Below are 20,872 nucleotides of genomic sequence, written 5' to 3' on the forward strand. Positions count from 1 at the left end.
ATTGACAACTTTATCCACACAATCACACACAAGATTGTCTGTCTGTCTGTGAATGTCTATGAAATATGATTTGATTTAGATTGTAACTGAGTAATCGCCCCAAGGTGCACGGGACAGGTCCAAATACAGCTCTCATTCTAGCATGGTTTTAAGTTAAACTCAAAGGTTAGTTGAAAGGTTCAACAGGATCATGACAGCTTATAATATTGTAACATGCAGTACATGAACAACAAGGCACAACAATGCGCATCAATGCAATTTTAATCTTTGTAATACACACAGTTCATCAAATTTCTTGATTTGGTTGTGGTGCCAGCGAGGGTCCCACTGGGTTGTTCTCAAAGTTTGTGGTGCTACCAAACACATCCTCCAGCAAAAACAAGTAGTTGATGGTTTTAACTGCAGGGCCTGCAGGTTCCCCTCTCCAGTCGACATCAAACTAAAAACAACAGCACAACAGAGTTGGAGAAACAGCTCACAGAGGAGCACAAAAGTTTAGCTGGGACTCTCCTTTACTGTCTCTGCAAATTATAGTGCACAGAGAGATTTATCAGGCTGGACTTTTTAAGCACATGGTAAATGTCTGGTAGTTGCTATTTAAAAAAAAGGATGACAAATGTTCAACGTCTTTCAGTAAATCAGGTCCATAATCATCATTTTAAAAGGACTGCAACAGATGAGATTTTTATTGCTCATATGTAACATTCATAATTCTCACGCAGCTCATAGCTTCATCTGGTTTTAATGAAACAGATGAAGACTCAATACTCTGGAATACACCGACAGATAGTCTTCAGGCTTAAAGAAATAGTTTACCCAAACATAAAAATTCTCTCATAATTTGGTCATCATGTGTATGGCAACACAGGGCAGAAAATGACAAGCGTGTCTCAAGTCGTTGTCATATCCCTGTTTCATGACGAGACATGCAAGAACCAAAGATATTTGATGTCACGGATTAAAATACCATATGTCATCATATTTTAATCTAGAGTGCTGATGCTTACATGCGTGGTTATGATCGCTAAATAAATTCAAAATATAAACTGTTTTCTTAAATGTATCGTTTCATATCAGAACAGGTATATTAGCCTGCTGGAGTCATTTAGATTACTTTAATGATGGATGGAAGTGCATTTTGGATCTTCGCCATGTTGACTCCCATTTAGGAAAATGACAGCATTTTATTGAAAAAAATTATTATTGAAGGAAAACATACATGCACCTAAAATGGCATAAAGGTGAGTAAATCCTAAATATTATTCTTTTACACTAAAGGTTATAATCATTATATAATTTCAGTGTCAACTATCCCCAATTAAATGTGAAAGACAGCAAAGGAAACGATGTGCAAACTCCCCCTGCTGGTTGGTAGGGACCAACTGGAGCTTCTCTCAGTCTCTGAGCAGCTGGTTCTGTTTAAGCTCCAAGGAGGCATGCTAAATTAATGCTCTGTAATAAAAGCTCCACTTCAGAGTAGTTGAGTGGGTTTTTCCCAAGGCTGATTTACTTGAGATGAGGCTTGGAGGTGCCACAAACACCCTGCCACAAACACTCTTAGGGATATGAATGTGGCAAATGACAAAGGATACTGTCTAAAAGAAGAAATAGTATTTGGTAACAGAATGTACGGACTCTTTTGATGTAAGCTGTCATCCTATTTGGACCACTGGTTCTACTTTGACAATCTATAGTCAATCTACTATATTTGTAGTATTTTAGCACAAAATCCTGCAAATTATGTACAAACCACCAGCGGTCTAATCTGACCATGTGTCACTCTCATGTCATTCCAGACCTGTAGGACTTTCTTTCTTCTGTAGGACACCAAAAAATATTCAGAGGAACGTTGGAAAACCAAACAACCTTGATGACATCCATTGGACACAAAATCACTAAGACATTTTCTCAAAATATCTTCTTTTGTGTTCCACAGAAGAAAGAGTCATTAACATGTTTTGAATGACCCAAGGCTAAATAAATTATGACAGATTATTTTTTATTCTGGGGTGAACTGTTCCTTTAAGGCTTAAAAATTGCTTTTGCAATTAACACTATTAGCGTCAAAAGAAAAGCAGCAGGTGGTAAAACACTACAGACATGCATGTAAACACACAACAATATCATTGAACACAATATTCATTCACACAACCCACTCTGTTTGTGTGACATTTGTTTTTGTAGGATGAAATCTTCTAGGTATACTCACCTTCAAGGTGACATCTGGCAGCACAGCAGGGGCCGGGTTCTCTCTCCAGTTGAGACCTGATATGAAGGCGTGGTAGTCAATCTTTTCAGACTCATCGTGAAACCTGTCAACAGACGAGAGAATGTAAAATACAGTGTTCTGTATGTTTGATTGATGGAAATAAATATGCTGTTACTGTAAATGAGATGAGACTAACTTCTTGAGAAGAGCTCTTAGAAAGTCATCGGAAAGGGGCAGGCGAAAAGATTTGCAGATGATCCGTGCCTCTTTAGAGGAGAGATATCCTGATCTACAGCATTTGTGTGGAGAGAAAGGGGATTATATATGGGAAGATACAAAGGAGGTAGAATGAACAATTTAAGTCTTATGGAAACTAACTACAATGAAACAAAAGACAGATATTCAATTTACAATATTTTGTTTACAAGATACACATCTTTACATTTTGACTCAAGAACCATTACATGCAACAAAAACACAACAGAATAACATAGTAGGTAAGAAAATATTATTGACAACAATCTTCTGTTCCAGAGTTCATCACAGACAGCTAAAGACATTCTGAACTCATTATTCACGGGACATTTAGAACATATTAGAAAATATCTTTCAACATGTCCGCGTGAACAGGACATGCACATTGACCTGTCGGAAACCTTCTCCATTTATTTCCCTTGCCTGCAACATGCCACAGGTCTTCATCTGTTTCCAATGCTTCACTTGAACTGCTGGAACTAATCGCGCCCCTCGATCTAAACCAGATTGATGGTCTATCTACCTCACTGGACTTGTTTGTGATCAACATCAATGCGTGCATGACTCTCCGAATAGCCCAGCCGGTGTGTCTTTAAAGAACATTGGGGAATCGTAGATCATTATTTTGTCAAAGTTTATATTTGAAGTGCAATGGATTTTTTAGTTTGGTGTGATTCCCATTCATTCACATATAGAGGGTGGGGTTTAGAACCTATACTGCGGGAAGATACCAGGGGGCGATCAAATTGGTTTGGCTTTACTTTTCAGGACATGTGCGACACGCCTGATAAGAATGCATTTTTATGCAAATGGTAACTTTAAATTGTATAACGTGCACATTTGGCCATGTCCATATACTTTTAAAGTATTCCTAAAGGTATGATATGGCTAAAACTGTCATGGTTCCACCTCTCCTTGTCAGGTATTTCTTGGTTTAGAGGTGGAATCATACAGAATCCTCTGTTTCATGTGGGAGAGAGACGATTTCATCTCTCTCTTGTCTCGTCATCGTTCCTACCCTCCTGTTCCCTAGTTTGTGTTGATTAGCTTTCCTTGATTGTAATCCCTTGCACCTGTTCCCTCTTGTTATCTTCCCTATAAGAGTCCTCACGTTTCATTGTCTTGTGCGCGTTCATTGTAAGTGTTACCTTGCATGTTTTAGACGTGTCTGTATGCTGTAGATGTTTACCTTGTTCCTGTTGAGGTCTTGCCTGGTTCCTGTTAGTCATTGTTCCTTGTATGCTGTTTATCAACCCTGTGTCTAGTAAGTCTTAGTTTAGTGTTTGTTCCCAGTGTTTGTTTTGTAGTTTAGTAAGTTAGTGTCCTTGTTAAAGTTTATAGTTTCTCCTGTCTTGTTTTCCCCATTGTGGGTTTTTGTTTTGCCTGTTTTGTCTTGTTATTTGTAATAAATAGATCTGTTTACCCCTTCACCTCCTGTTGTCCTGCCTTGCAATTGGGTTCCCATTGAGATTCATAACAAAAACGAATATTATCGTTTGTTTAAGATGTAATGAAATGTGTATACACGATTTAAGTAAAAAAATGCTGTATTATCCACATACCGTGCATGTATGTGTCTCCTTTTTGCCTCACCTCTCTAAAACACAGAGCTCATCGCTCTGACAAGCGAGGTGTGCTATTATTGGCCAGTTAACCAGTGCGTAGTGTTTGGTCGAATACTGCAAGCGTGTGATGGAAATGTAACGCCTTTTACCATATTTGGAACATCAGGTTCCAAGCAATTGTATTGACAGGTACACCCACGTTACTTGCATATACATTTGGGCGGTCTTTGTTAAATCATACCACAAACTGACGTTGATTTGTGGGGGTGTGGTACCACAAGTCGTTTCAAACAGGTCTAGGTTAGCATTCGCTTTTAGATAGAATGCATCTTTTGTTCCGACTTTAATTTTTGCAATTTTACGTGTCTAACAAATGCATGTGCAATAACACACCAAATTCACAGAAAAACACGTATTTGCGCTATATGACCCCTTTAAGAAAAAACGAATACCCTGTCTACACTGCGAGCGGCATGACGCAACACAACAAATGCCTTTTTTTATGGGTTTGTTGTGTCGCGTTGGGCTGCATGCAGTGTGGACAAAAGTTTTAAATATAAGGCTTCTGTTGTCTTTTGTCATGTCTTGTCATGTCCAGTGTAGACACAGTGTTAGATCATTTCTGGTTAAAGTTAAATGCTGTTTGTTCACTCTTTGGATGTTAAGAATGATTGTACAGTACATATTCGGGCTTCCTTCCTTAAAAGATGACCTGACTGAAACAGATTTAAAAAATGAAAAATTTAATAATGTAGATTTGAGTTGTAGATTACACGCTAGCCATTAGCAAGCGTGCAATACGACTGGTAATGTTACACAGCGGCCTTGAATCAGAAAGTGAGAGACTGCTCATTATACAGAGGAAATGTCAAAGTCCAACCTGTCTCGATCCTCATGTGTGAAAGCTTGCACCATATCTGAGAAGTACTCAAAGTGTTTCTTCTTCAGCTGATCCTGAGCCACAGCAAGCATAAGGCCCACGTCCATCTCTGGCTGCTCCTGCAGTGAATATGTGCGACCTAGAGTCATGATCTCATGCTCGGACAACTGACCGCCCATATCGGCCAGTAGAGTCCTGTAAATAAACAGAAACTAACTGAGACTTCATTGTTTGTATTCACTGTCACACTAAATAGTTTACAGGGGTTGTTACTACTTTGACTTGTATATTATTCTGTAGTAAAACAATGATATGTGTGTTAGGAGCCATTGTGTCCGGCAGGTCAACCACAAGTAATCTATTTCACATCCTACCCAGCTACGAACACAACAAGCCGCAGGAAATTTTGGGTTTTCATTTCTGCAGTGTCACACTGGCCAGCCCGTCCACAGTAAAATTTAATTGGTCCAAAGTCGCAATACTGTCATTTCCATTTCCACTTTTAGCGGCTTCAACAAATTACTTTGCACCAGGCCACTGTGATTCCTTTTTGTATTTTGGCAAGCTTCTTACCTGAATGACTCATATGAAACGAAGCCAGTGTTGCCTGGATCACTCATCATGAGGAACTGTTTTACTTTCTTCTTCTGCTCCTCCCTGATAGACTTTATCTTGCTTATAATGGTGCCAACGTTGGACCTTGGGAACTAAGTAATTGAGAAATCAAGTGAAGGGCTTTTGTGGAGGATGAAGCAGAAAACTGAAGATGATTTTTGCTTTACCTCCTCTGCATGCTGCTCCATATAACTGAATGTAAATTCATCAGCATCAATCAATTGGAAGGGCTGACTGTTCAGATGCAGCTTAGCTCCGATGTACAAATCCTGAGCTGTGAAATACTCTGACATCTCGCTTTTAAAGAGCTCCTGTCCTGGTTTCTTTACTCGGCTTCTCTCCAAAAACTTACCCCCGATGATACCTTCAGAACAAGAGGAATTCAATTAGCATACAACACAATCTTTACTTTGTTTACATGATTGAAACAAGGATTGTTTTAAACTGAACCGCATTACAATAAACTGAATTCAAACGAACAGTACTGCAGTACCTGAGTTTCTCTGTGGAGGTTCAAAAACTGCTATGGTGTCATCGCTGAGGTAGAAGTAAATTATGAAAACCCGGTCCTTGTCGATAGGGCTGTCTGTTAGCATTTTGCCTGCAAATCTCAACACGTTGCTCACGAGGCCTTGCCTGACATAGAGTTAAAAATAAAAGATTACCATCGTACAAAGGCTATACCATTAACATTATTGTAGTGTGTGACTACATGTTTGTCCAACCAATGGAAGATAGGGAAATTCATTAAAAAACATCTGTTTTTAAAGATTCTAGTGGGACGGGAAATATGAACTTCACCTTAATTGTATGAAATTTAGCATCATCATGTGGTGAGGTTAGGAACTACAACCAACGGCTCACTCCAACCCTCCCCCTCCTTTTAAAAATGCTACAGCGGCTGACACAGGGCTAAGATGTCATCACGTTTTCGCTTCTTTGTCGAAAACATTCTTGTAGTGCTTTGCTAGGTCAATACACAAAAGCTTTTACTCCACCCTAAGTGCTGATATGATAGCACTATTTCTTTCACTTTAACTTTTAACATCTAATACAAGCCACAAGGTCCAGCCATCCTGACACTCCATCTGATTTAGGTGCCTGCCCCGGCCAACAAACCAGCCCAGCTGAGCTATAACTCTTGACTCCTGTTTGCTCATCATGTCCTGAGATATCCCTATAGACTATTGCATGTAACACAAGTATTCAACAGCATATGCACCTGCAACATTTCCTTGCTATGCTAATGAACTCACTAACTGCAACCAGATCAGGAATGGTGTTGGTTTCTCTTGGTTTGTCCTTATTAAAAGAAAGTTAAAGAAACGTTCTTCCTATTAGATGGAGATAGTTCTGTCCTTTCGAAAAAGCTGCTTTTATTTCAATCTATTAAAGATTTATTAAGATAAAGTTACACAAACATGTTTCAGAGATTTTTTCCTCAAACTGTGTTCCTGCCAACGTCTGACATTTTGTTTTCCCAAAGAAACCGGGGAGGAAGAAAATAATCTGCAGTGTGATATTGCTTCTTTTGGAAGCAAAGCACAGTTAAGCTGTAATAACAATGTTTAATAATAAACCATCCTGGAAAAGGATCTTCTACACTGGAAGTATCATGTGGATGCCTTAGAGAGGCTGATTATTTATAAAGGGCAACCATTTGTGTCTGAAGACTGTAAGTGCAATACAATAAAAAACAGACTTTTTAAATTCCTTTTGCAATATACATTGTACGTATCATCTGAGGCTGAGAATACTAGATACCTGTCTTTTTCCATCAGCTTCCTGAAGTCTTTCTGCGGAGGCTTGGGCAACAAACCCTGACAGGAGCACAGCGAGTCTTCCTCAGATCCATATCCAGTGTAGGGTGGTACCTTTCTGGATGGTTTAGCAGGGGACAGGGCCTTGTTTGAGACAGGTGTAAAGTCCTCTATGAAATCACACAAGAAGAAAAGATCAAAAGAGAGATCATCCAACGGCTCCTAGAGATTTAAGCAGATGCGAGTATGGAGAAAAGTAAGCGAGGTCAGACACAGTATAGTGTTTGATTCATCCACATAAATTCAATCTGTAACCCCTTGACCCCCAAAAAGCGAACAAGTGCTCCATCAGGAACTTGTGTCAACCTGGCTCCATTAGATTCATGTGTAACTAATGTTGTGATCTCTTCAGTCGGCGTAACGCAGCACAAGCTGTGGACAGATGCACACACACCCGTGTTGTGTTACTGTTGGCACAGAGCTCGTATGCTCCTCACGTCCAGGCTTTTGAAGATAAAGAAGCTGGCTGGCCATTGCTCATATCTGCTGTCTGAAACTGAGTGACCTTGAAGTGTCAATCAGTTCTGCTCGTTCAGTCTTCTGCATCAGTCTACACTGAACCAAGCAGCTATGACGGTTATTCACAGTCATGAAAAAATAATTTGAAAACAATAATCAACTTTTCAGACCACACAGAGAGAGGATACTAATGTAAAATGGCTTTCCGTTTTGTACACTGGCTTTTCAGTTTTACCAGCTTTAAGTTGCACAGACTTTGTTTATACCGAGCAGAGTATAAGAAGTTTGTGTTTTAACCATGTCACAGATGTGGGAGTAATATCTAAACTCAATGCTGACATCATGTGGCCATTAACTCTTGGCAAAACTTGGAAATGATTAAAGTCCTGTGAGTATAATCAAATTTGTAACTTTATATATGTTTATATAATCAACTATATATACACATTTATTTTATGTTATGAAATATGATAAAAGTCCCAATAATGGCAATATCAACTTTAAAGGGATAGTTCACCCAAAAATGAAAATTTCGTCATCATTTTTTTACCCTCATGTCATTTCAAACCTGTATGGCTTTCTTTGTTCTGCAGAACACCAAAGAATATTTTTTGAACAATGTTGATTGCAGAACAGCGGCGGCAGCCATTGACTTCTATTGTATCGACACAAAACCCATGCAAGTGAATGGTTTCCATCGCTATTCGGTCGACAACATTTTTCGAAATATCTTCTTTTATGTTCCGCGGAATTAAAAAATCCATACAGGTTTGACATGACAAGAGGGTGACTAAATAATGACAGAATTTTTATTTTTGGGTTAATTATTACTTAAAGGGGAAACATGTGACTATATCTTTTGAAGAAACAACTCACCAATGCCGTATTTGGAGCGATAATACTCTTTAGTGAAGTTGTCACAGTCACATATCAGCACCCTACGACCCCACACGTTAATGATGCCACCGATAGTCAAATCACTGTCTTTGAAGAATTCCTCTTCTACAGCCCCAGTCTGTAAAATGGCAGTGGAGTTTTTTTATTACAACATTTAAAACATGTCTACTAAATTAAATTACAAGAATGGTGATATACAAAACCAAAATAAATAAGTAAATGACAAGTGAGATCTATTTAATACTGTATCTCAAATGATAGGCCTACTCCTAGACAGCAATCAGATTACACTGTCATATGAAAATTCAAACATTACTGATTTCAACATTAACGTTTTGCTACAATTTATTTCAACATCAAATTATGTAAAACATGCTAACCACTTCACATTGTGGCTCAAGTCAACAACTGTTCCCTTTGTCTATTAAAGATAGATCATTCTGTTATCACTTACTCACCCTCCTGCCATTTCAAACCTGTGTGACTTTCTTTCTTCCGCAGAACACAAAATAAGAAGATATTTTGAACCGAACAATGGTGGTACCTTCACTTGCATGGGTTTTGTGACTAAACAGAATGGGTACTACCGTTGTTTGTTTACCAACATTCTTCAAAATATCTTCTTTTGTGTTTTGCAGAAGAAAGAAATCATTTTTGGGCGAACTATCCCTTTAAATCCATTTAAAACATCAAAAAAATTCATCTGAAATGAAATTTTTCTCTGTACTTACTTTAAGACTATCCAAAATATACCGTCCTCCATGTCCGACTGGTCCAAATACATTAAGGACTGTGCGGTCTGTTATTTCCCCAGGCTGATGTTTTGGAGTAGGAGCATGCTGTTCAGCGGAAACAATTGAGAAATAATTGCAATCTGTCTTAAAGGGCAGGATGCAACGGATGATATTTATAACAAGGACAAATCAAATTTGTAAATGGGATCAGAATTATTTTCTCACTAGGGGATTCCAATAAACCTTTAGGATGACATTTAATGAAAGGCAACACTCTTGCTGATAGCACAGCAACAGAAAATGGAGAAAAAACTCAAGAAAGCCTTCTTCTTTCATAATGAATTTAGATTAAAAAGCAAGCAGGGAGGAAATTGAAAATCGCTTTAGGGAAGTTAGATGTTCCTTCAGCCCTGTCAGTCTGGATAAAGGCTTGGCACAGAGGATTTGGAAATTTGTCTGAGCAAAAGAGGAGAGAGGAACTGATAACCACTTAAGCTTGTCTAAAGGTGGAACAAACTGCATTACACAGTGAAGACTCATTTCTATTTTACTTTTTGAAAGACCATTCATTGAAATCATCACTCATTTTTATAATTAATTTTTAGCTCTTTAATTGCATAAAAGTCTAACTATCTTTAAAACAAGATTCTTAGAAACTAAATGATTTTGTAACATAACGACAAGACTTTTTTTCAAAGACCTAAAACTTTTTTCTTATTGTTTTTTGACTTGTTTTATGCAGAAATATAATTTTCTTCAAATGTAAAAAATAAAGAAAAAAATTGCAAGTGGAGTAAAAAAACTTACATTTTCTGAAACACAACTATTAAGGATGTATATCAATACAGTGCTTTTTCCTACTAACCTTAGGAAGCCTACCCCTGTGCAAAAATTTAGGAACAGCGTCCCGACCTGAGTTCGGAAAGTGAACTTCGTAAATTTCTATGGTGTCATCTGCCAGGAAATAATGCAAGATCAATTCTCGTGGTTCTCCAAACATGCTCTCAGTATCATCCCAATAGCAACTGAAGCGCAAGACTTTGGAGTCATGTTCCAAAAATTGCTTCAGAGTATCTATTCGTTCATATGGCCGCAATGGGTTCATGTTTTCCTCCATCTGTGAGATTCAAAGAAACATTAAATGAACATTGTGACCGAATTTTTTAATACCGTTTTTACATTTTAGACACTTGCTCACCTGTTGTCGTTGGGTGGTATATGGATCAGCTGGCGTTGAAACACTGGGCTTTAGGCGCACACCAATTTTCCTCAGAAAGTTGTGTGTAAAGGAGTCACAGTCTGTAATCATAAAGGTCCTGGAATAGAGCGCTATCTCCTGATTGATTTTAAAATGATGCACATTGTAGAAGCAGTCATCTTTAGGAGGTGGGAGAGGAATTCGGTGGCGGCGTATCAGGGTCCCTGCAAAGGAGGTAAATGGGATTATTAAACAGAATTGTTAATAGCTTGTTAAATAGTCAGGACTCTACATCTTTGAGGTTTTACCCTGGGGGATCCCACTGTTTTTGAGCTCTTGTTCCACCACTTGTATGGTGTCATCCTCCAGGTAGAAGTAAATCTTACACTTTCGTACTCTATATTTTTCTTCCCTACTTTGAGGAACAGTTTCTTGGAAATACGCATCGAAGCACAGGACCTTAATTAAGAACACAATTATTAGTTAGAAGAATATTATTTTTGGATAGCATACAAAACAAAGTATCTTATTGTGATGACATACCTGTTTGTCAAAGGCTACCCATGCTGGGGCATCACTACCCTCTCCTTTAGGAAAAAGGGAATACTTGGGTCTTGCCCTCTGCCCCAGAAGCAGTTCCCCTCCAATGCCAGGCTTTTCTGCCCCAATCATCAAGGGCACTCCGTTCGAATAATCAAAATGCTGAGATTTATGAAATTTGTCTCTTCCAAGCTTTAAAATTAAAAATATTTTCCACTTCAGTATAATTAAACTGAATAATTATATTTTTTTAAACAAAACATTTTTTTTATTTTGACACTACTTACATTTCTATTGGTTGAATTTCCAGGCAGCATCGGCAACGCCATGGTTAGCTGCAGAGGCGATAATGTAATTTCCTCAACTCTGGACTTCAGACCGGACAACTGGTTGTCAAGGCAGCAATGTGTTTGCAAATATTATTGCTAAGCAACGAAACGCGGATCACGTGATAGATACGTGAAGTGTTTTGTTTCTTTACGTTGATAAACTACGTTAATCATTTACATTTATATCAGCAAGAAGGCCAATCATAAACATAACGTTATCCGGTCCTCCCTATGATTGCTAACGACTATGAAATGTAAATAAAGACAAAGAAGGAATAAATCAGACAGTCATAATTTATAAATGTATCTCATTGATCGATTTAAATTACATATTAACGCTATCTTAGTATCGATTTGATTTCGTTGTCAATGCTGCTAATCACACTCGTCAAGCAGTTTTGACACCTGCGTTATGTATAATGCTTACTTTACATTACTAGCTTGAACGATTTCTAATAAATGTACCCGTAGGAAGTCTATTGCGGTAAGGGTTAAAAACACTTAAGAGTGTTTTTCTACAAAAAAATATACATGCCGCAACGTATAAAAACTGCACCACTACCCTGTGAACTCTGTTCCATTGTTAGACATACTGTAAATTGACTTAAGAATATTAACCATAGTTTAACCATGATATTCGTAGTAAAACTATATAAATACAAATAAAAATCAATGCACCAAAAACAAATTGTTTACTACACTTTAACTATAATAAAACCATGGCTAATTTTCCTAAGGGGTTAAAATCAGGCTACACAACCCCACACTTTCAAGCCTTCTCGTGGATGACTAAGGAATCTGCAATCACACACGTTCTGATATATAAAAGACATTGGGTGCACTTAAAAAAACATGATAGGAAAAAGTAACCAGAAACATATTTTATTATTTCCACAAACATTATTGGTATTGGCCCTCTGTCCAGGGCAGTTCAATGCTTATGCCCGAGACAACTGGGTTAGTCCAACACTCCCTGCAACCCCACCAGGGAAGACGTAAAGAGAATGATGAAGGGATGTCATTGGTGAATTGAACTGTATAATAAAAATACACAACTAAAAGAAAAATATAGAAAAACATGTTTTTGGCAAGTGTATTATTCTATTCTATTAACCCAAATGTACTCAAAAGCTAAATATAAGACACATTATGTAAGTTATATTTGCAACAAACTTCATGTATTATTAATAAATAGTGAGCAAAAAACAAGCAAACGTTTTTAAAAACAAGTTATTGGCACAGGATATCTTTTAAGGATGTTTTAGCTATCTACAGTTAAGAACAACATTTCACAGTAATATGTTCAATGATGGTTTTCAAATGTCCATTGGAAGGAGAATATAATTTAAACCAGTGGCAGTAGGTCCAGGTTTAATTTAGGATGCCAAACCCAGCAGAAATCCTCCAACAAATCCGCTTGAGATAACAATATTCCTCTTCACAAATTCTGTAGACTACATAACAATGAGGTTGGTAAACATTACAATTCAACACCAGAAATTGCAATTACACAGTAATCAGCGTGTACTTCTGTCATGACCATGATGGTAGACTAGGAACACCTGAACTAAAGCAGACAAAGCACAAAGTCAACATGATGATACCATTAAGCAATACCTACCTCTTCAACAATGGAATTGAGCTCAGGAGGTGCATTGTTTGCCTTTTTTTTCAAATGCTTTTTAGCTTTATTGACATCCTTTTCTACTTTCTTCCAGTCCACCTGCACATAGCCACTGTGGTTGGCAATCTGAAACAGAAGATTATTTTTCAGAGTTAAGATATAATTGAAGCATAAAGCATTCTTAACAATAGACATGCTATACGGAGCAGTTTAATAATTCCTACTTGTAACAAAAGAAAACCTCCTCCGACACCAGTTGCCACAATTTTTCCAACCCTCTGAAAGAGATAACCAGCACACCTACAGGACAGGCCATTTGAGTGGACATGTAAATGTGTGCTTTTATTACTTTACATCATACATTACACTGTAAAACTAATCTGACAGAGTATATTTACAAATATTATCATTCAACTATACTGTGCATATGAAATAACATGAGATCTTACATCTGTACCATCACTTACCATCCTGTCACCCCACCCATCATGATCTGTGAAGTCACAGAGTACTTTTCAGCAATGGGTCCTGTACTAGTCCCAAAGACACGACTCCACCACTGATGCCTCCTGGCATAATCTGTGATGTTAACAACCTCATACAATTCATCTTCACTCTCCGCTTCTACATATGAAGTGAAAAGTTACTCATTGTAAATGAACAGTTTTTTTTATATAAACAACAGGGACACACAGAGATCACAAAACCCAAATACATAAGAAACTATATTTGTAAAAGAATCAATTAGAATGGTGCACAATTACATATTTTATTATGTTTGTTCTTTCCTTTAAATCTTTGCATTGCAATAGAGTGTAGTGATTTAAAGCTAAACAGCAACATACATTAGATCTATGCTTTTTTATTACAAAACACATCACGTGAGCGGAAGGACAGGGTTTGTTTTAAATATATCTAAGCACATGCATTTAGCAAGCAAGACACGAATAAGAAGTAATCACAGTGGTGGAATTTTGAAACTATATTATATCTGTAACGTTACAGTTAGATCAGATCTACAGATCTACAAATCTATTAGCAAAGATATGCTAGATTGGAAAAACATAGCATTACATATAAAACACAGGATAAAATGCACACATAGTCAATCAAGACTATTAGTTAAACGTTTGGTTGGCCGATTTATTTACCTTCTCCACGATCCGCCATTTTATGAGGCAGTGTTCCAACGTTAGCGACCGCTGTAGCTTTACGTAAAACCCTGCGCAATTTACGTGCGACCCTACGTCATAGAGCCGTAGCACTGCGTAAAACAGCTATTCAAAAGACTTCCTTAAAATAATTTGTAACGTAATAATTTAAACAAAATGCTTCCGTACAATACCACCACACTTTCATTTACAAAAAGTGACCAATGGGTATTGCCGTCAATATGAATTACGTGCAAGAGTCATTTAATCCTTCCCTTAATTCATAGTCATTTTATTCTGTAAATAGTTTCTGTATAGTACTTCACATGGGAGGTCAAAATTATTAATTACGTATATTATCATTATAACTTCGGTTGGATGTATAGAAAAAAACGGCATTATGGAAGTAGCTCACAGATCATAAAGAATGAGAAGATGCACTGACTAGGTGCACTAGATCCCTATACCCTGTGTTATTTAACAGACAGATGCTGCGTCCAATAATGCGTTTCATGTACGTGTTACGTAATCATAATAAATCCAGGTGAGCCAATTGGAGCAGGCGAAGATCCGGCGTAAAGTTGAAGGGTTTGTTATTTACCCTCCCCCTTGAAAGTTTATAGGAAATAAAGATCCCAAGACCAGGCTAATCACGTGGTCCTCCCCGAAAACAGCCATTGGCCAAAATCACAGAGGAGGCGTTCCGACGGTGGCGGCGTGGGTTCGCTTGAGTGACACAATTATAACAAGTTTGAGGTGGCGACTAGGGGGAAGTTTCAGATATTACTAAAAAACAATTTACCGTATAACCCAACATTGCTTGTTTTGCATGCATTTAAGTGTACCAGCTAACTGTGACTCGTTAATGTCGAGGACAATGTGAAAAGAAGGCGATTAGAGGAAATATTATCCCCTGGAGGATCTGCCATATAGTCTTTTGCGTTCGGATCCACACAAAAGGTGCTCGGCTTGCGGTGCGTAAATAATTTCGCTGGAGTTTTTTGTCTATGAAATCGTGCGGAGTGTCGGTCGCCGCTGTAGCTCGCGCTGCTGCTGGTGGTGGTGATGAGGAAAAGAAAATGGCGGCGGGAAAAGCGAGTGAAACCGAGGAGGACTTTCCGAAGCTTACGCCGCAAGAAAAGGAGCGCTTAGCAGGCATAGACAGGTCAGATAATGTCCTGTTGCTTCTTATCGTGTCCCTTCGTTCGTTTTTATAACCCTAACCCCCGTGTAAGAGCTGTGTAAATGAATGCGGTGCAGGTGAAGTAACACGGAACCGCCTGTGTTGTCCTCTATTTGCAGCGCACTGTTTGGATTTCAGAGGCTTCATGAAGATGGCGCCAGAACGAAGGCCTTGCTGTTAAAGGTACGAGTGTGTGACACTAATGTGGGTCTACAGACACAAACATATACTCTAAAATAATACTGCAACATCGAAAAGACACAGTTTGGACGATACACACTTATTACACAGATACGGTGATACAACATTCACAGCACTGATGGGGTCTAAAGGCAGATACTTTATAAATTGCATAGGAGAAATTGCAATGTAACAGCAGGAACTCGCAATCTAACTCTGCCTAAGTAAACACGTATTACACAGAAACACAGTAATACGGATAGTGTAATAGTAGTTTATGTACTTTTTATACTTTTAAATTGCAACGCAACAAGAGCTAGATCAAATATACACAGCATTACCCAGTGAAATGCTATAATATACATTCATAAGTTACACCGTTAAATGAAACTCAATGCGTGTCGGTGATCAGGTTTAAGTAGTTTCTCTAGCAGAGTTTTGCATATTTTTTAGCTTTGAAACGTTTAGGGTAGTTTCGTCTTTATCACTTTGTTTGCAGATTTAAAGAGCATTAACGCATTTTTTACTTGGTCGTACTGCTTTTTGTTTATCCAATCCGACAGCTTGCTTAGCTTTTCCACTCCAAATTTTGCATTTAAATATTTTCATTGTAATGGCTGGTCTGTTGCACATGTTTTCGTCTATTTCCCTCGTTGTTATTGTGGCTTTTTAATGAGTAGTAGGCCATTAACCTTTCATGGAAATGTATTGTTTTCCTTTCTTTGCATTCATTTGAATAACCAATTGCAGGGACTGGCAGTTAAAACGTCAAAGGATGTTAGAAGGGATGTGTCTTAATTATGAAAAGTCCTAATATTGATCTTCAATTTGAACATGCAGGGATATCTGTTGTTATTTTGTTTTGCTAGTGTAAAGGTGTAGCTAGACAAGATGTTTAATGTAAGGACAGATAAGAACGAAGTTGTCAATTATTTCGATTATTTGTTGATTTTAGGCCTTCTGTAGGGTTTATGAAGATGCATTAGTACAGGTATATCTCTGGTCGAATAGATTTAACCGACACTGGCCACATGTTAGCCGATTAGCATGATGCTGGCCAACTGTAATCAATTGAGTGATCATTCATATGAACTTTATTGGGCTGTCTGATTACATCAGTCAAGCTAAAAAAAACACTTTTGATTAATGTTAATCACATAATCACATTCTCAAGCATCTGGTTTAACAATTTATCGTGGCAGATTTTAGTTGAAGAGGGATGGTGATACTTGGAAGTCATTGGGTTTTTAATATGGCGAAGCAAGTGGACTTGGTTTGAATAGCCGTGTTGGATATGCATGGCTTTTTCAGCAATTGCAGGCAACATTATCTGCAGACATTATGCCAATGCTGGCTACTTTTTGTATTTTTTTCATATCTGATGTGTCTTCGTCCTATAGAATTTGAAGCAGTTTAGTGGGATGCATTTCAGAGTGAAAAAGTATATTTAGTGAATTTGCACAATAATACACAGTGTTAGGGCTTGTCCACACCTGGAAGATTATCGTGCACGTTTATCGTCAAAGTTTAACGCCTTGTGACTAAACAAAGTGTGCCAATGTAAGTGTGCACATCGGCAGTGTTTTTTTTGTTTGATGCGCTCCGTTAAAAACTGGTCAACCAATGAGCCACTTTTGTTCACGTGGCTGGAGCTGCTGAAGTTACATTAAAACATGACTTGGTGGTGCTCAAGCACAAAATGGTCTTGCCGAGCGAACATTGACGAAGAAGAAGCAAGATGAATTCTTCTTCTATGTGACAAGCGAGTGTCAGAAGCATAATGTTTTTCATTTTTGCGCCATCTATGTCAGGGAGTGAATTTGCACGTTCACTTGGGTCATTGCAAGTGAAAATTATTTGGGTGTGAATGGCGAAAGTCTTACAAGTCTTTACACAATTATATTTTTATTCCTTTAAAGGGGTCATATGGTGCGAATACGTGTTTTTCTGTGTCTTTGGTGTGTTTTCAGTATCCATGCATGTATTAAATGCCTAAAATTGCCAAATTGAAAGCGTCGCAACAAAATATGCATTTTATCTAAAAGCGAATGCTCACCCAGAGCTGCATGAAATGCCTCGTGTAACCACAACTCCACAAATCTACGTCAGTTCGTGGTACGATTTGACCAAGACTCACCAAATGTATACGCAAGTAAGATGGGTGTACCTATCAGCACAATTGTTTCGAGGAGATACAAACATGCATGGTATGAGGAAATTACAGCGTATTTTAACCTTAAATCTCACATTGCATAACATCTAAAACAAACGATAATATTCGTTTTACACATGTCATATGACCCCTTTAAAAATGTGTTTTGGCACTGGAGCACCAATGTATTGTATTGCAGGAAAATATAAAAAATTATAAGCAATTAAAAGATAAAATATTTTCTTTGACTGATGCAATAAATGCTTATCATAGAACAACTCCTCCTCTGGTCATCCATGATGTCTTATGCATCATGTCTACAGTGATGTGTGTATAGTTAAATTGATCTGATTTGGAGCTTGAGGCGGAAATAGTTCATTACTATCTTGGCAATCAGACATTTTAACGCTGTGGTGGCTCTGATATGCATTCAGCTTGAGGTAGATGGGTGTCTTCCTGTGTCACTTGGCTCTGCGTTGTTGTGCTGTCGGTCTGTCACTGTGTAGCTTTTCCTGCAATGTGGTCATGTCTCTCAAAACATGGTGTCCCAGATACATGCCCGTCTATTTAGAGACATTGTAAGTAGGGATGCACCGGAATTTTGGCTGAAGAAAATTTTCGGCCAAAAACGGCATTATCGATTTCGAGTGAAAGAAAAAACTGCCCAAAATAAAAGCAGAAATATTCAGCGTCCGAGCTTCCCTTCAGTGCTTAACTCTCTTACTAGCTGTTATCAAAGGATGATCATGTAGGCACGCCATAACAAAGTCTACTACTAAAACAGACTCTTGACAGACATGTATGGTCAGTGGAACGAACTGTCAGTAACTGATGATGTAGCTCACGTGGACCATCAACCGGCAGGTGCTGATATCACTGAGGCTCATGTTAAGCCCGTTTACATGAAAAGATATTATGAGATTATGTTTGACTATAACTTGACTACTGTTATGCATATATGCCTAATAATTCTAGATCTACAATGTTAAGGTGATTGGTAAAAAAAGACTAAGACAATTATATTTGTTGAGTTGATTAAAAATATATGTTCTCCTTAATTGTTTTTGGTTTTATTGTGTGTTTATTAAAGGAATTCAACAAAAACTATTTCAAAGATTTTAAAACAAATTTTCAGTATCGGTTTTCGTGCTAGTGCATCCTGAATTTATGATATTTTTGATAACAATTGTTGTTATGGTCCACTTTGGTCAAGTGTTGGGTTAAGTTAACAGTAACAGTAAATTGTTTGCAAGATCTATATTTAAGTAGTTTAAGCTGATTAATGAATTAGAAACACCAGACTTTTTTAAAACAGGCTTTTTTTTCATGTGGATATTATGACATTCAATGTTAAATATTTATTCGTTCCTCCACAGGCTGTTCGTTGCTATGATGTATATATTTTAAAAGCTGAAGGAAAGGTTGAGCCGGAGGTGTTTTGCCATCTAGGTCACTTCAACCTTTTACTGGAAGATTACCCTAAAGGTGAGTTATAGACTTTATTGGAATTTAATGTCTATTTGTTTTATTATTAATGTGATCATCACTGTTTTGTTTTTTACTCAGCATTATCTGCATACCAGAGATACTACAGTTTACAGTCAGACTACTGGAAGGTGAGGGATTCTCTTCTCACAAAATATATTTGACCACATTTACAATTGATATGTGCACCTGGACCACAAAACCAGTTATAAGGGTACATTTTTTTATTTATTGAATAAATAAGCATTCTATTCTAGTTTGGTTTGCAAAAACAGTGCAATATTTTTGGCGAGAAACGACTATTTCAATCAAAATAATAAGAAAATCGTAGTAACTGGCTGTAATTTCGATTCATGTTTTTCGATATTGTGCCAAGGTGAAATGAGATGGAGAATTACTACTCATGGGCTTTGACAGTTCTGGCTTCCAACCACTTCTTGCATTGAGTAAGAGTGACATTGTTGGCTGCGAAATCTCAATGGCAGACCAAATTCTGTGGATGATGGAGTTCTTTTGAATATTGTTGTTGAATGTTGATGCATTCATTGGGATTTTTCAGAAACTAAACATCAGCATACAGCTAATAGAATTTGCCTTGCAGAACCAGGACTTTTTAACAGTCTTTGTGATTTATTAGGCTGGGATTTCATTTGTATTATGAAGTATATTTTGCGTTGAGACTGTTTAGCTTGGATGGCTGAATGGAAAATTTTCCAATGTAAACAATGCCGATTGGACTCTGATAATCGGATGATTTCATACATTCTGCAAGTTGTTGTCATTCTGTGTAGGAGTCCGTATATATTTATTGCAGAAGCACATTTAAAAAAAATGTACCACCTGTTTAACGGGTTAACCGAGTAGGTCTCTTTTAAATGAAAATGTCATGATAATTCACTTACCCACATGTCATACCGTGTGTTTAATTTATTCTGTTGAAAAACAAATTGAGGCTATGAGGAAAGCTTTCCAGGGTTCTTATCCATATGATGGACTTGAAAGGGGGGCTGTTGGTTAAGGTCAAAATATCAGTTTCATCGCATCTCTGATATGCACACAAACTGACCATTTAAAAGAGAATCTGGTCATTCATCATCCAAGAACTTTTGAACGGTTTTCTTTCCCCACACTCATAAACAGTGTATGACCTTTCCAGAGTGATTATGTAGTACGTGAAGTCGTGGATGGGCATCCTGGAGGCACTCCGAGGCAATGCAAGGCAAGCCATATAATTATGTTTAAAAAGTAAATCTATTTTTGTTTTCTTGTAAAATGACGAATTGTTTCGCTAGACGACACCCTTATTTATAGGCTGGTGTCATGTAGGGCCTCTTGAAGCTGCGATGTAAAATGCACCTTAACCAAAAGCCCCCCTTTCAAGTCTATTATATGGAGCCCTGGAAAGCTTTCCTTATAAGCCTCAATTTGCAGAAAAAACACATGGACTGCTTGTATGACATGACATTTTAATTTGAAAGTGAACTACTCCTTCAAGAGTGCCGTCTCGACAGTCGGACAGCTGTGTATGATTTGTGAAGGTGTGAGAAGCGAGCTGAGTGCAGTTCTGTCAGCCTGTCAGGGTGATGCACCAAGCGC

At 37.8% G+C, this 20,872-nt stretch overlaps 3 protein-coding genes across 5 annotated transcripts in view; 1 reads left to right on the forward strand and 2 right to left on the reverse strand.

The window, feature by feature from the left end:
• Window positions 1-243: 243 nt before the first annotated feature.
• efhc2 (EF-hand domain (C-terminal) containing 2) lies at window positions 244-11,608 on the reverse strand. The gene is made up of 15 exons (XM_056754525.1): window positions 11,460-11,608; window positions 11,176-11,364; window positions 10,941-11,091; window positions 10,633-10,856; window positions 10,300-10,551; window positions 9,432-9,539; window positions 8,680-8,818; window positions 7,289-7,454; window positions 6,018-6,160; window positions 5,692-5,888; window positions 5,483-5,616; window positions 4,910-5,104; window positions 2,406-2,498; window positions 2,210-2,312; window positions 244-439 (listed from the first exon to the last, which is right to left on the reverse strand). Exons 1-15 carry the CDS (start codon window positions 11,499-11,501, stop codon window positions 287-289), a joined length of 2,289 nt encoding a protein of 762 aa, XP_056610503.1. The 5' UTR covers window positions 11,502-11,608; the 3' UTR covers window positions 244-286.
• Window positions 11,609-12,367: 759 nt separating this feature from the next.
• On the reverse strand, window positions 12,368-14,440 carry fundc1 (FUN14 domain containing 1). The gene is made up of 5 exons (XM_056755668.1): window positions 14,277-14,440; window positions 13,593-13,749; window positions 13,350-13,425; window positions 13,123-13,251; window positions 12,368-12,955 (listed from the first exon to the last, which is right to left on the reverse strand). The coding sequence occupies exons 1-5, from the start codon at window positions 14,293-14,295 to the stop codon at window positions 12,878-12,880; spliced, it is 459 nt and encodes a 152-aa protein (XP_056611646.1). The 5' UTR covers window positions 14,296-14,440; the 3' UTR covers window positions 12,368-12,877.
• A 477-nt stretch (window positions 14,441-14,917) lies between these two features.
• kdm6a (lysine (K)-specific demethylase 6A) overlaps window positions 14,918-20,872 on the forward strand; it is a 36,565-nt gene continuing 30,610 nt past the window's right edge. For all 3 annotated transcript variants that reach the window (XM_056755663.1, XM_056755664.1, XM_056755665.1), the window contains exons 1-4: window positions 14,918-15,441; window positions 15,579-15,642; window positions 19,168-19,276; window positions 19,358-19,407. In XM_056755663.1, the coding sequence (XP_056611641.1) occupies window positions 15,284-15,441; window positions 15,579-15,642; window positions 19,168-19,276; window positions 19,358-19,407 (381 nt within the window). In that variant the 5' untranslated portion in view covers window positions 14,918-15,283. The remainder of the gene's footprint in view (window positions 15,442-15,578; window positions 15,643-19,167; window positions 19,277-19,357; window positions 19,408-20,872) is intronic.

The sequence above is a fragment of the Triplophysa dalaica genome, chromosome 8, assembly GCF_015846415.1.
Source record: "Triplophysa dalaica isolate WHDGS20190420 chromosome 8, ASM1584641v1, whole genome shotgun sequence".
In the NCBI taxonomy this organism is placed as follows: Eukaryota; Metazoa; Chordata; class Actinopteri; order Cypriniformes; family Nemacheilidae; genus Triplophysa; species Triplophysa dalaica.